Source organism: Juglans microcarpa x Juglans regia, chromosome 1D, assembly GCF_004785595.1.
Source record: "Juglans microcarpa x Juglans regia isolate MS1-56 chromosome 1D, Jm3101_v1.0, whole genome shotgun sequence".
NCBI classification, from domain to species: domain Eukaryota; kingdom Viridiplantae; phylum Streptophyta; class Magnoliopsida; order Fagales; family Juglandaceae; genus Juglans; species Juglans microcarpa x Juglans regia.
Genome location: NC_054594.1, coordinates 45262568 through 45273767, shown reverse-complemented (window position 1 = coordinate 45273767; position 11200 = coordinate 45262568). Strand labels below are relative to the sequence as shown.

The following is an 11200-nucleotide window of genomic DNA, read 5'->3' as shown; positions in this document are numbered from 1 at the left end:
CTTTTTTTTTTTTTTTTTTTTAAGATATATAGTTAAAGGATGTGGAAACTGGAACCCTAACATTCTTTCATTTTTCGTCTGGCAGGATGAAAGGCGGTTGAGGGAGGTCTCCTATTTGCAAATGCCTGCATAGACTGTAACAGTGACAGAAAGATAGGGTTGATCTCATGGGTTGGGTATATTATTATTGTCTGGGAGCCCACATTACATGATGATGATCTAGCTTGTATGGTTACAATAATCAGAGGATAAAATCAAATTCTAAAATCTTCATGCCAAGTCCTTGGCGAATGGGCTTTATATATTGACAGTATTTGTGGCACATGACATGCTACTTGGAAAGCTTGCTGATGCTCGGAAGATGGTCATGATGCCATGCACTAATATGATTCAAAATAGAAGTGTCAATGCAATCAAAGTAGACAAGATGAGAGGGGGGCCTATCTTAATTATAAATTGAGATATACACCAAGATCAAACAATATGGGTGAAAGTGATTAATCTCACAACAATAGCAGGCTCTAGCTTTCAGCAAACAATAATATGTCAAGCTCTCAGCTCTTACATGCAATCACTGATACAATTGCCAATAACATTTTTGTCGTACAACAACTAGATTCTTAAGATTATTAGAAAGTGTCTTGACTAATATTAATGTATTATTTTATATTTGCAAATTAAGACTTGGGCATAGTTGAGACCATGATCAATTCTGTGGGGGGAGGCGCTTTGCTCTCCTTTCCGGCAGTCCAATGAACAATTCAGTCTCCACATCTGAAATCGGAGTACTTTCTTCGTAAGCAGAAATTTCTCTATTCTCATTTATTGCTGTCTGTGGTAATTGAATACCACACTGCAAAGAGAGGTTCAAGTTAATAATCATACAGAAGACAAGAACAAAAACATGTAATTAGGCCAAGCTGATTATTTATTTCTAGCTAAATGCTGGATTTTTCAAAAGATTCAACATATAGATCAGATCGTTCGTTTCCCAACTTCTTACATTTGTGGTTGCAGGATATGGCATGTGTTCCGAAAAAAGTCTGACAAGGTAGATTGATGAACAAGAATCATAAAGAATAACAATAGCTGAAGTTTTACCTTCTCGGATAGCCTTGCGTTTTCCTCTGCTAGAGCTTTCTTCTGAATTTTTGTTTGAAAATAAATTAAGCACATATAAATTGAGAAAATCTTTTTAGTAACCAAATGAAAATAATCACAAAAATTTCTTGGAGTCAATAGCAATCGGAAGTTATCCTTATCATATATAAACCCATGCAACACTCCGATGTAAGATTCTATTTTTTTTTTTTCAATTTCTTTTCTTACAATTTCTCGACATTGAGATGAGAATAATTTTTTTTAAGAAAAAAGTAAGAGATAAATATTATTGAAGTAGGCATAGCCCGTATACACAGAAAGTATAAGAAAAACACCTAAATATACATTCTAAGAGCGATAAATTAAAGATAAAAAATCACGAACATTGCCCCCATTTAGTACAATAGCAGAAAACCAAAGCAGTAAAGCAAGAATAAAATCAAATTAATGGGTCTATCTAGCAATCAATGTTTCAGTTGTACCTTCTCTTTTAGTTGCTCGATTTGTTCCTTGAAAACCTGAGTCTGAAAGGAAAAGATCAAGATCCGAGCACGTTAACCATTTTCAGTTCAAGAAATTTATTTAAGGCCAATTTTGATGGGTTTTGAAATTTACCTTTCTTGCTCTGACTTTGTTTACGCTCCTCTCTAACTGATGTTCTATCTGTTGTAGCTCTTCAATAGAGCATGATCCCAAGCTTTCACCCAGGAGTCTCCTGAGGCAATGCTAAATATTTAAGGCTCATTAAAAGCTTTCGAATTCGAACAATATTGCATGCATAATATTACAATGGATTCAAACAATATAGGGTAAGAAATAAGCTAGGCCTGGAACCGTTTCGAAACTTCAAGAAGCTCGATCTTCTTCATCATGTTTGTTGCTTCAATCCTCAAGTGCTGCCATTGCAAATCAAATATTAGTCCAAAGATCATAAAAAATCGAAGGGTGACAAGCCCCAAGAGCAGTGAGACAGCACCAAAAATCTTCTTTAAGTTTCACAACAATATTATATCATGTTACATTTAAGAACTTAACGTTTAATTATAGAGAAAATAAGACAAAGTTACAGACAAAAGAGATGGAAAGTGTTTAGACTCATACCTTCATCATTCCAAATTGCATAATATATACTTATCAGCATGAACTTTCAAATTAAATTATTAAATGTATGGTCATTAACACAAGAATGGATGATATGACTAACAACATCGAGGCTCTTGCTTCAAGAATTATATATGTTACTGTAGACAACAAATTATAGGTAATAAATTTGGTGGACCATGCAGCTATTCTAATTTCTAAACGTAATTTCTTCCTCGAACAAATGAAGAAAATTAGCACAATCCAAGGAAAATGAGCCACAACCTGCATGTTTTGTTCAACAGATTTATTGTTAATTTGAATCTCTTTCGTGTGCCTCTGGTAGCGATCTATTGTCTCCTGCATGCTGAAAATTAAACGAAATTATATGACTGTGCAGGGCATACGTACTGATCATCTTTTCCCAAATACTTAATAGTGATTATCTGACAATTGCTTCTATAGAATGCATCATAAAAAGGTTAGGATGCATTTAGAAATTGTTTTGGCTGACATGAGAAAAAAGAGTACTTTCACCATCACAAAAGAGATCCCCAACAATTGATATTTACTACCATTATGATGTGAGTGCGATACACATTTATCAATTAGTTTCTAGAAGAGTAAAGCATAACTCACCAAGCCGACCATTACAAATTTACATTCTAACATTATATTTCATAATATTCTCATGCAATCATGTCAAAACAATCTGAATAATATAATTTAATAAAAGAAAGTTAAAAAATATAAGGAAAAAAAATAAGTTTTGCATCACTAAATAAGTTTGGATAGCTATGACCTTTGGAGATATATGGTTCTGTAATTAATTGAGGAAAGCAGTTACCATATTTGCGTTATTTTCTGGGGAAAAAAAAAAACTAGTCAAAGTTACCATTAGATTTGCATGGAATCAGTTATAAAACTTAGTTTCACTTCATATTTAAATACATGTAGAACAAAGAACCCACACAGCACACAGCACAATCACAAGGCCAATGTGGAAAATAAGTTTGGGGTAACAAAATCTCTTGTATTCGAACCCCTAACACCCTTGTCAAGATCCCAATTGTACTACTTATAGAAGGCTAGCCACATCTGTGTTTTATGGTGGATGTAATTCATGACATAATTCATTTGGACGAAGAATATGGAATCATTAGTACTGAGATTGGCACATATTCAAAGAAATGACCTGCAATAGAGAATCTCCCACGTGTTAGATATTAGGTAGAGTTAGGTTGCGTTTGGATGTTGAACTGAGTTGAGTTGAGTTGAGTTGAGATGATAAAATATTGTTAGAATATTATTTTTTAATATTATTATTATTTTAGGATTTGAAAAAGTTGAATTGTTTATTATATTTTGTGTTGAAATTTGAAAAAGTTATAATGATGAGTTGAGTCCTTTGAGCATCCAAACATACGCTTAGGTTATCTCTAGTATCATTTGTCATGAGTCGGGTGAACTACAAACTGTACCTCATGTGCCATACCATAAAAAGCACGTAAAAGTTGCAATTAAAATTTTCTCAAATTAAAGCCAAGCTCTACATAGATACAATCTATGTGAGAATTAGCACCCATATAATACCTTCAAAATCAAACTATCCAATACGCAATCTAAGTACAAATCCAACGTATCATTGTCTCCTCCAATTCAAATTCTTGACTTCTTCATCAAGACCTACTCGCATTGTAATACCTCGACACCAAATGGGATTACTAGATTGGCATTTGGCTATGACATCATTTGTCATGAGCTAGGAAAATGTTCGACGCAATTAAGCCCTAATCAAAAGTTTTAATCAAAGTTGCTATTGGAGTTTTTCTGAATTGCTTATAAAAACTGGTATCACCTAATATATACATGACCCATGTTGTGTCCACATGGATGGTGGAGAAGTTATTAACTAACTCCTCACCACTACCACTTAACTTTAGGTTAGTCAATTAACCTCCCATGAGAAAACTCTTTAAATAAGACTTTTATGTACGTTAAAATAAAGTGTATGAAGTACAAAAGAAAAGCTCTCCTCTCTCTACAACTTTCTAGAAAAACCATCTAGATCTCACAATCTTGAAATATGAAATTTTCTAGGAGACTCTAGTTGCCTCCTAAACGACATAGAGGTGCAAACAACAAAGTGACGTGGATTGTAAGACGAGAGCAAAGATTCGTCCTTGTGAAAAATCCGCCCATGGAGGTAATTCTAATTTATAACCTTATTTAACAATATAAAAACTCGGTGAGACTTAGCACCCATACAACAATTTTATATTAATCCCCTATAAAATGTAATACATATCACAAATCCAAGGTATTACAACTTCGAGTTAAGATTTATAAGAAAAAAAGTACTCAAGGTCATCGATAACTACTTCAGTCCCAAATATATGGGGTTACTTTTTAAAATAAATATTTGTTACATTTCTTTTCTGTTATTTATATCAATAACAGATCTATGGATGAGTGCTAATGTCTCGACCGGATTAATCGGTCTGATTGTGAACCTATGAGTTTATGATCGACTTCAGCACTTCCCAGTTCACAACAGACTGGATCTTTTCTTGATCCATACGAACCACAACCTTGCTGATCCAATGGTCAAGAAATAGCACTTTCGTCCAAGCCAAGGATTGATATTTCAACCCCATAACTTCATCAAGAACATTCTCAACACGTGTAGCATTGATCCAACAAAGAAGCAGCTGGTAAATTTGATCCCAGGTGAAGAAACCAGTATAAATCTAAATCTTAGAGCATCTTTTTCTTAAAAGCTTAGTCACATATCTTATTTCAATATATTGAGGAAGAGATGACACATTGAGAAATGCCAAGAGATGCCATAATGGTATTTTATACGGTCTTTGTGATAAAAGATAGGAATCATATGGCCATGACGTAGTATGTAGATTTCTAGTTTGCAATGCACCTAATAGAGTTTAAATGCATTAATCCTCTAACAAGCATTTCACGAATGCTCGTGCATGTGAATTCTTATGCACACTTTAGGTTCTCTAGATGATTATTCCACTTTAATTATACTTATCTTTTCATTATTTGCCCTTCATGAGATCAATTGGGCAGGTCGCTCATCATTCAATGCTCCAAAATGCACCTTTGTACGTACCTTCACGGGGTCTCCTTAATGTAATCATGGACTTGAGAAATAGAGCTAAATCCCTCAAGACTGCAAATGAAATGCAATTTAGGTTGCATAGCCTCTATCGTTCACAATGTAGAAGTTCAGTCAAGCATGATTCATGAACCTTTTTCTAAAAGCCTCCATGATTCGAACATTAAAATTCCCTAATATGTATATAGAAATAATGTAGGAGATGATAAGTTTCATATCAATAGTAATAACAAAAATATGTAGTTGATATATCATTGTTAGGTTCAAACATAACCCGAACAAGTAGAATGTCAATTGATGGCCAGTTCTATGGGGTGGTGGACCAAGATGACTAAGTTATTTAGTCAACTGCTATGAATTAGAAGTAGACGATAAGCAAAAGATAAAATGAAAAAATAATTTAATGAACTAGCCTTAGTGTTGACGGTGTATAAAGAATAAATGGCAGTTTTGCATGCCACTTTGAATGTGAAGTACTAGCCTTATTACTATTCAATATGAAGATGGCCATGGAACTACATGTCTTAAGATTGACTCACTAAGCTAATGAGATGTGTGTGGCATACAGTGATTACCTGTATAGAACAAACTCAAGTATACACTCTGAATCAAATATTCCCTTGTGCTCTCAAGGGAAGACTCTTCCTCATTCTCTGAAGGTTCTGACTTAGTCATTGACAAAAAAATTCCCAAAAATTCCTCTAAGGTCATGTCTACCCTACATTGTACCCCATTATACGACAATAAACATCAATATTCCTGATCGTGCTTGAAGCAATGATGAGCTGAGTTTTCACTTCCCATATTAATTAGTATTCAAGGAAAGTTCATAATTGCAAGCGATGAGAACATTATAAACCCTAACATTATATGTATCCCTTCCTTAAACTTACTATTATTTAAAGAGAGGATATGGACATCTTAGTCCATTCAAATTAGGGATATGGACCTGAACCTATTTATTATATAACTTCACAATACATTCAAAGTTATAGATAGGATGGTAGATTCAAAGTATGGTAGTGCTGGGGAGGTTGGAGCTCGAACGAGGTGAAGCTTCGGAAGCATATCAAAAGATTATTAGTTATACCCGCTTTGAGGTGAGTGATAGGTCCAGAAGTAAATTCTTGCATAACATATAGGCCCCATTTGGATGTTGAGCTGAGTTGAGATGAGTTGAGTTCTTTATGAATGGTAGTGAGTTGAGATGACGGAGTGAGTTCTGTGAGGCCCACCTAAGATGAGTTTAGATGTGTTTTAATGTTAAAATGAATTTAGATGTATTTACGGAAAGTTAAAAAAGGTTGTGGGTCTTGCATGTAAAAATGTGTTGAGTTGAAAAAGGTTGTGAGTCTCACGTGTAGAGAGGTTTTGAATTGAGATGAGTTTAGTGAGAGTTGGGTGTTTAGATGTTAGATTCAACTTAAAATTAGATTGAATTGAATTGATCTCAGTTGAATCTAACTTCCAAACGGGGTCATAGTGTGGCAAGAGGGCACTCAAGAAAGCTTATCTAGAGTTCTATAGTACATCGAGCATGAATGAAGCCTCGGTTGTAGACCTCCTATATCTATTTAATAGCACTCTCTAATAGAATGCCACATTTTTTAGAACCCCACAAGATTAGGAAATCAACGTCTTCTCCAAGTTCTATAACCTAGTATACTCTATTACTATGAAGGAGAGTTGAAGATAAGCTTTTTTGGCATCCCTTTGTGAAAGGGAAGTGCATCATCTGCTTCTTCTACCAATCCATGAATTCGTAAGATGCAAGTCCATTTCCTTAAAAGAGTATTTTGGAGACAGATGTTACTAAAGGCAACCTTATTTGTATGAACGAGTTTCTTGGAGAAGATATTTATATTAGAAAACTTGAGAAAACACCTAATCATAGTTTGAATTAGTGTTGTTTGTGCCAAAAGAGTTGGTAGTTTGTTGATCATCTACTATTCGTTCTAAGATTGTTGTGACCTTGTGGAATGCATATTGTCCTAGGACGGGTTTAGCTTGGGCGATGTCAAGAAGGGTGATCGATCTCCTAACTTCATGGAGAGGCCTTCAAGGCACTTCAAAAATTGCCACAATTTGAAAGATAGTTCCAATTTGCCTATGGTGGTGTCTTAGGAGGGAGAGGAACGAGAAAAACTTTGAAGACCCATCAATGGCTAAGCTTGGAACTTTCATTTTTAACACTTTGTTCCATTGGTCAATTTCATTAATATTAATGGCATGAACTTCTTGAATCACTGGAACATCACGAATAGGCATTGCTCTTATGTATGTCCCGTATACTTGTACTCTTACTTATTCTTATAATCAATAAAATCATGTTTACTAGTTAAAAAAATAAATAAAGTTACAGATTGCCCTTTCTAGGTCCATATCAATTTATGGCCATCTCATTTTTTAGTCTGAGACAATTCATTGTAAATGAACGCAATTATTCACAAATAAAGTATATAGTATAAGGCCCAAAAAACTGGAAGGTAACACTACATAGTGGTCCTGCTGCAAGTACGTGGCAAGGTCTTCCTAAGATTCTACTGTATAAAAGCACTAGCGTACGTGCACAACCTCGGGGGCTGGGGAACAGTTATTAGGAAGAGATAGAAATGAGTCGAAATATAAGATTACATAGAGCCAGAAAAGTACTAGCTAAGAGATTCGCGTCGGCAGCCCTCAGACTTTTGTGTATACAACATACATGACAGTATCATGAGCATACTTGCAACCAACGTAAACTAACACTAAAATACCGGGGTGGATCGAGATATACTTGACTGGGAGAATTCTAATTTAAGAAGAAAAGTTTAACAATCCGGGGGAAACATAGATCTCAAAATTGTATGTTCTTTCTTCCAATATTTGCCAGATTATAAGGCCTAACCAGTAGAATCTCGTAATTTGGGGAGCACCAAATAAAATACACAAAAAAGACAATATTTTCAATATCTCAAAATAAGAGGATACATTGGCCTGAACAAACTGAAGGTACACTTTTTAGAAGTCAAGAGAAGCGAAGAGTGATGCTGGGTGAACTACAAACTTTCCTTTTATTGATCATGAGTTGCAAATTGCTGTGATGATACCTCAAACGACGTAACTTGTGGTAAATACCGGTTGCATATTACAGGCACCACATTAACGTACGAGAGTGATAGAACGTGATTTGGATGCTTTCACAGCTCAACAGCCACATAATTTTGTAGCCAATGTACTCTAATTTCTATAACTATTTAGAATATATTTCGATTCTCAACGTATTGTGCTGAGACATAAACTTCTACATAGAGCGTGTAAACAATTAATCTAGGTTATATTATAAGCAGGTTGGAGAAGCTCTTATGGAAATTGATCATCAGGTACTCATGAACCATTTCTTAAATATAGATGATGTGTCTTCATATCAAGCTAAATGGTTTCAAAGTCAAGCTAATAATTCCATGCACCGCAGCACGTGTTACCTTAACAAGGATGGCATGAGAGGTGCAAATTAACATATATAGTTTTGGTTAAGTGGAAACCTCAAGACCCTAAAAATATATAGGTCTCAAACGAGCTTTCATCCTTATAGAGTTGATCGAGAGTACACTTACGCTTATGATAGAAGATGATCACAATGAGAAATGATAACATTATTAGCAGTAGTATTGTACTAGTATTAGTGTTATTATACATCTAAGCCCATCTAAATCAAAACGAAAAAAGTAAAAGGATAAAAGCATTGACGAGACGGCTGGTATGCCATTCCTCCTCCTGTGCGCCGATCATTAGTCTGTCCCTCTCTCTCTCTCTCTCTCTCTCCCTCTCTCCCTCCCAAGAAAATTGTCAGCCATTACACCTAGTACACTCCGACCCACTGTAAGGGCATCATCTTATGTACTACGCTCCACCGATCAACCATAGAAAGTACAATCTATTTAATCTACTTTATCACTGATCGGTCTAAGATATTACTTGTTAATACAACGTAACCATTTTGTAAATTGTGGTTTTTGAATCAAGTCATGCCGACTTGCACATAATTTATGTAAAGAAGTTGATATTAAACTTCTTATTAGGACGGATACGAGTGTCGTGATCCAAACCCCAGTTACGATATTGTTGGCCAGCGAAATCATAAACAGCACTTTAAGTAAGAAGCTGGTAAATAATTGGTCATATAAAGTATAGGCTTAATTTACTGAGTAACAGCAATAATTTAGTTTCTATTTGGGTCTGGTTTTTTTTTTTTTTTTTTTTTGTATCTCCCATCTTCTCTTTCTCCATGCATATAAACAAGTCATTACTGGAAACCCACTTTGCGATAAAGGGAGAGGCGAAAAAATAGATTGGATTCATGAGATTATTTAAAAAAGGAAAAGGGGCTAGGATATGTGTGTATAACACCACAGAGTTTTCAAGGATTCCATCCTTGTGCAACCCTAAAACGCAAAAACTCATATCAACATGTGTACGAAACTTCAATTCATTAAAAGATGATGGTGAGACAATTCGCTTATTCCCATATACTAGAGATATTAAAATTAATATATGAAGGCATGAGTTCCACAAATAATTCCTAAAAATATAAAATACTCATACCTGGAACTTGCAAATTCATAGAGCTTGCCCCTGGGAGAGAAAATTATGAGTGCAACCTCGGCATCACACAGCACTGATAGCTCAAACGCTTTCTTTAGCAGCCCATTTCGCCTCTTGGAGAAGGTCACTTGCCTGCTTGTGGCGTTCTCTATGCGCCTCATCTGAGTCTTTCCTCTCACCATCTCTACACCTTCGAGAAGAAAATGAGACTCACTATGACAGCAAACACACATAAATCCCTAATGTATCTAGGAGTAGACTTTTATAATGCCACTATAAAAATCCCTCCATTTAAAGAATAAATGAGAAATTCTAGCAAAATGGGCCAAAACCCAGAAACTCTTTGACCAGAAACAAGGAAGAAGATTCCAAAACAGAAGGAAAAAAAAAAAAAAAAAAAAAAACAGTATCTTTGGTTTCTGAGCACATTCAAGCAGACAGTATAAAAAATTAAAGAGGTCACAAATAAACAGATCTTCTTCAATTCAGATTAATAGCTCTCAAAAAGCCAAAAAAAAGGTTTGAAGGGTGAAGAACGTTGCTGTTTGAAAATATATAATTGTCTTGCAAGAATGAAAATCCAGAAAGCTTATGATGGAATTTTCCAAGAAAGGAAAAAGAATATAGAAAACGAATATGAGATTTCTGATCAAAGAAGTATAAGATCCAGAAAGATATGATATTTGAGGTGGGAGGTCGTGATTGATTGATTAAAATACCACAAAGACGACTCAAAGCTAGAGAAAAAAGAGGCCAAGACACTGTTATGGAAAGGAAAAAATAGTTAAAAAAATTTGAAATAAGGAAATCTTACCAAATAGGCAAAAAAACCCAGGAAGCTTAGAGAAAGAAGAGACCAAAAAAAGAAAAAGAGAGATAAGAAAATCTGAGAACTGCTGGACTATTACTGGTCTTTCTTCCTAGTAGGCCACAAACACCCACCCACCTTTCCTTATTCATCTCTCTCTCCTCTCTCTCTCTCTCTCTCTCTCTCTCTCTCTCAAACCCCACTTTGAATATATGTAATACTAGTTACTATAAGCTTCATGGGATGGCAAACGGAAAACCTCATTCTTTGCTTGTTTTGGTAAAACCCAAATATAGCTCCTAAAAAAGCCCCCAAAAAAAATTAAAAAACAGAGATAAAAACATAGGAGAGGAACTTGGTGGAAAAGTCATGAGAGAGAGAGAGAGAGAGAGAGAGAGAGACATATTGCGATCAAACGATGGGGTACGGTTCTGTTCTGTATTATTGGTGTGGTATAACTTGTATGTGTGAACCGAAAAAGTATATTT

At 35.1% G+C, this 11200-nt stretch overlaps 1 protein-coding gene across 4 annotated transcripts; it reads right to left on the bottom strand.

The window, feature by feature from the left end:
* Positions 1-526: 526 nt before the first annotated feature.
* Positions 527-10959, bottom strand: LOC121262698 (MADS-box protein SOC1). 4 transcript variants are annotated; one of them, XM_041165300.1, is made up of 8 exons: positions 10719-10959; positions 9905-10094; positions 2467-2548; positions 1936-1997; positions 1717-1816; positions 1584-1625; positions 1102-1143; positions 527-853 (listed from the first exon to the last, which is right to left on the bottom strand). In XM_041165300.1, exons 2-8 carry the CDS (start codon positions 10084-10086, stop codon positions 707-709), a joined length of 657 nt encoding a protein of 218 aa, XP_041021234.1. In that variant the 5' UTR covers positions 10087-10094; positions 10719-10959; the 3' UTR covers positions 527-706. The 4 variants fall into 4 exon arrangements, with proteins under 4 accessions (XP_041021234.1, XP_041021228.1, XP_041021239.1 ...); XM_041165294.1 differs by having other exon boundaries at positions 9905-10088; XM_041165305.1 differs by lacking the exon at positions 10719-10959 and adding an exon at positions 1004-1011 and having other exon boundaries at positions 9905-10707.
* Positions 10960-11200: the final 241 nt, after the last annotated feature.

Bases quoted from the DNA above. Each gene is read 5' to 3' on its own strand.
- LOC121262698 (XM_041165288.1), bottom strand. From the start codon at position 10,137: ATGTGTGTTTGCTGTCATAGTGAGTCTCATTTTCTTCTCGAAGGTGTA. The intron at 1,817-1,935 runs GTTCCAGGCCTA...GCATTGCCTCAG, and splicing joins CTTCTTGAAGTTTCGAAACG to GAGACTCCTGGGTGAAAGCT. The intron at 854-1,101 runs GTAAAACTTCAG...CTCTCTTTGCAG, and splicing joins ACGCAAGGCTATCCGAGAAG to TGTGGTATTCAATTACCACA.